At 41.1% G+C, this 1,608-nt stretch overlaps 1 protein-coding gene across 1 annotated transcript in view; it reads left to right on the forward strand.

Moving 5' to 3' along the window:
- Window positions 1-1,608, forward strand: part of LOC111862462 (fas-binding factor 1) — a 30,453-nt gene that overhangs the window by 12,303 nt on the left and 16,542 nt on the right. Inside the window, exon 10 of the mRNA XM_023847920.2 lies at window positions 401-499. Within this exon, the coding sequence (XP_023703688.1) occupies window positions 401-499 (99 nt within the window). The remainder of the gene's footprint in view (window positions 1-400; window positions 500-1,608) is intronic.

Here is a 1,608-nt window from a genome sequence, read left to right on the forward strand (position 1 = left end):
TTGCATAGCGACCAGGATGCTAGGACTCGGCTAAATTCGGCTCACTTCGGCTTCGCTCGGCGCATCACGGCTGGCGGGGGGGAGGGGCGTCATCCATAGCTCAACATGTCACGATATATTTTGTTTTGCCCTTTTTCTGCCCATGTTGAAAAAGGAACACTTGTAGCATTCTCCTTTCTATAATGCAGTAGTATTGATATAGATTCAAATGACATTAGTCCAAATTTATCTCACTAAAATGTTACTTAAAATGTTTAAACTGTCATTAAAATATAAATATATATAAATTCTCTGTTTATGTCCTACATGTTTCAGCTACACAGAGCCATTTTGTACATAACTGCAGTTTCATTCACTGGTTCTTGCAGAGATATGTATTTAGTGTGCTTTGTCATTTCAGTTGCTGCTTGCTCAGCCAGTTGTATCCCCTGTTGCAACTTCATCTCCAGTACAGCCTTCTGCTCAACCTGTGGTGGACCATAAAGCAGAGGAGAGTCAGGTATTTCTACTTTTTTTGCATGGTACCATTGACTAATATTTAGTAAGTGGGGTCCACGCAGCTAACAGATGTTTTGAAAATGTGGCATAGTTTAGATATTTTGGAATGACTATAGTAAATCAAAACCTGATTCAGGAGGAAATTAAGAGGAGATTCAATTCAGGTAATGCTTGCTACCGTTCAGTCTAGAACCTTTTGTCTTCTCATTTGCTGTCTAAAAATATATGAATTAGAATATACAAATTTATAATTTTGCCTGTGGTACTGTATTGGTGTGAAACTTGGTTTCTGACATTAAGGGAGGAACATAGACTGATGGTGTTTGAGAACAGGGTGTTGAGGAGAATATTTGGACCGAAGAGAGATGAAGCGACAGGAACTTTGAGAAAACTGCACAATGAGGATCTTCATAACTTGTACTCTTCTCCAAGTATAATTAGAATGATCAAGTGAAGGGGGATGAGATGGGTGGGGTAGGTAGCATAAATGGGAGCGAAGAGGAATGCATGTAGGATATTGGTGGGGAAGCCGGAAGGAAAGAGACCACTAGGAGGACCAAGGCATGGGTGGGTGAACAATATTAAAATGGATCTTAGAGAGATAGGCTGGGATGGTATGGATTGAATTGTTCTGGCTCAGAATAGGGACCAGCAGAGGGCTGTTGTGAACACTATAATAAACCTATGGATTCCATAAAATGCTGGGAAGTTCTTGAGTAGCTGCACAACTGGCGGCTTCTCAAGAAGCGTTTAGCTCCATGAGTGAGTGAGGGGTCCATGCAGCTTTCTATCCACTGGGTATTGGCAACTTTTCCTCGGGTAAAACAACCAGGGGTTGAAGATGACGACTTGTATCTATTTAGTGGTGAGGTTAATAATGTGTGGAGCTCTACCTCCACTCCCCAATCTGTGTTCATGGTATGGGGCTTAATTAAGCACAAGGAAAACTTTACCTTTACTCTGTCTAACAGTAACTAGGGTTGCCAACTCACAGGCCTTTTAAGTGTGGAGAAATTTGTTGTGAGGCTTCATTCAGAATTTCAGGAGAAGTATTTGGAAGACAGTTTGTTGTATGTTAAGTTAGTAGACCAGATCTGTGTTCTGCAGGAA

The sequence above is a fragment of the Cryptotermes secundus genome, unplaced genomic scaffold (genome assembly GCF_002891405.2).
Source record: "Cryptotermes secundus unplaced genomic scaffold, Csec_1.0 scaffold816, whole genome shotgun sequence".
Classification (NCBI taxonomy): Eukaryota; Metazoa; Arthropoda; class Insecta; order Blattodea; family Kalotermitidae; genus Cryptotermes; species Cryptotermes secundus.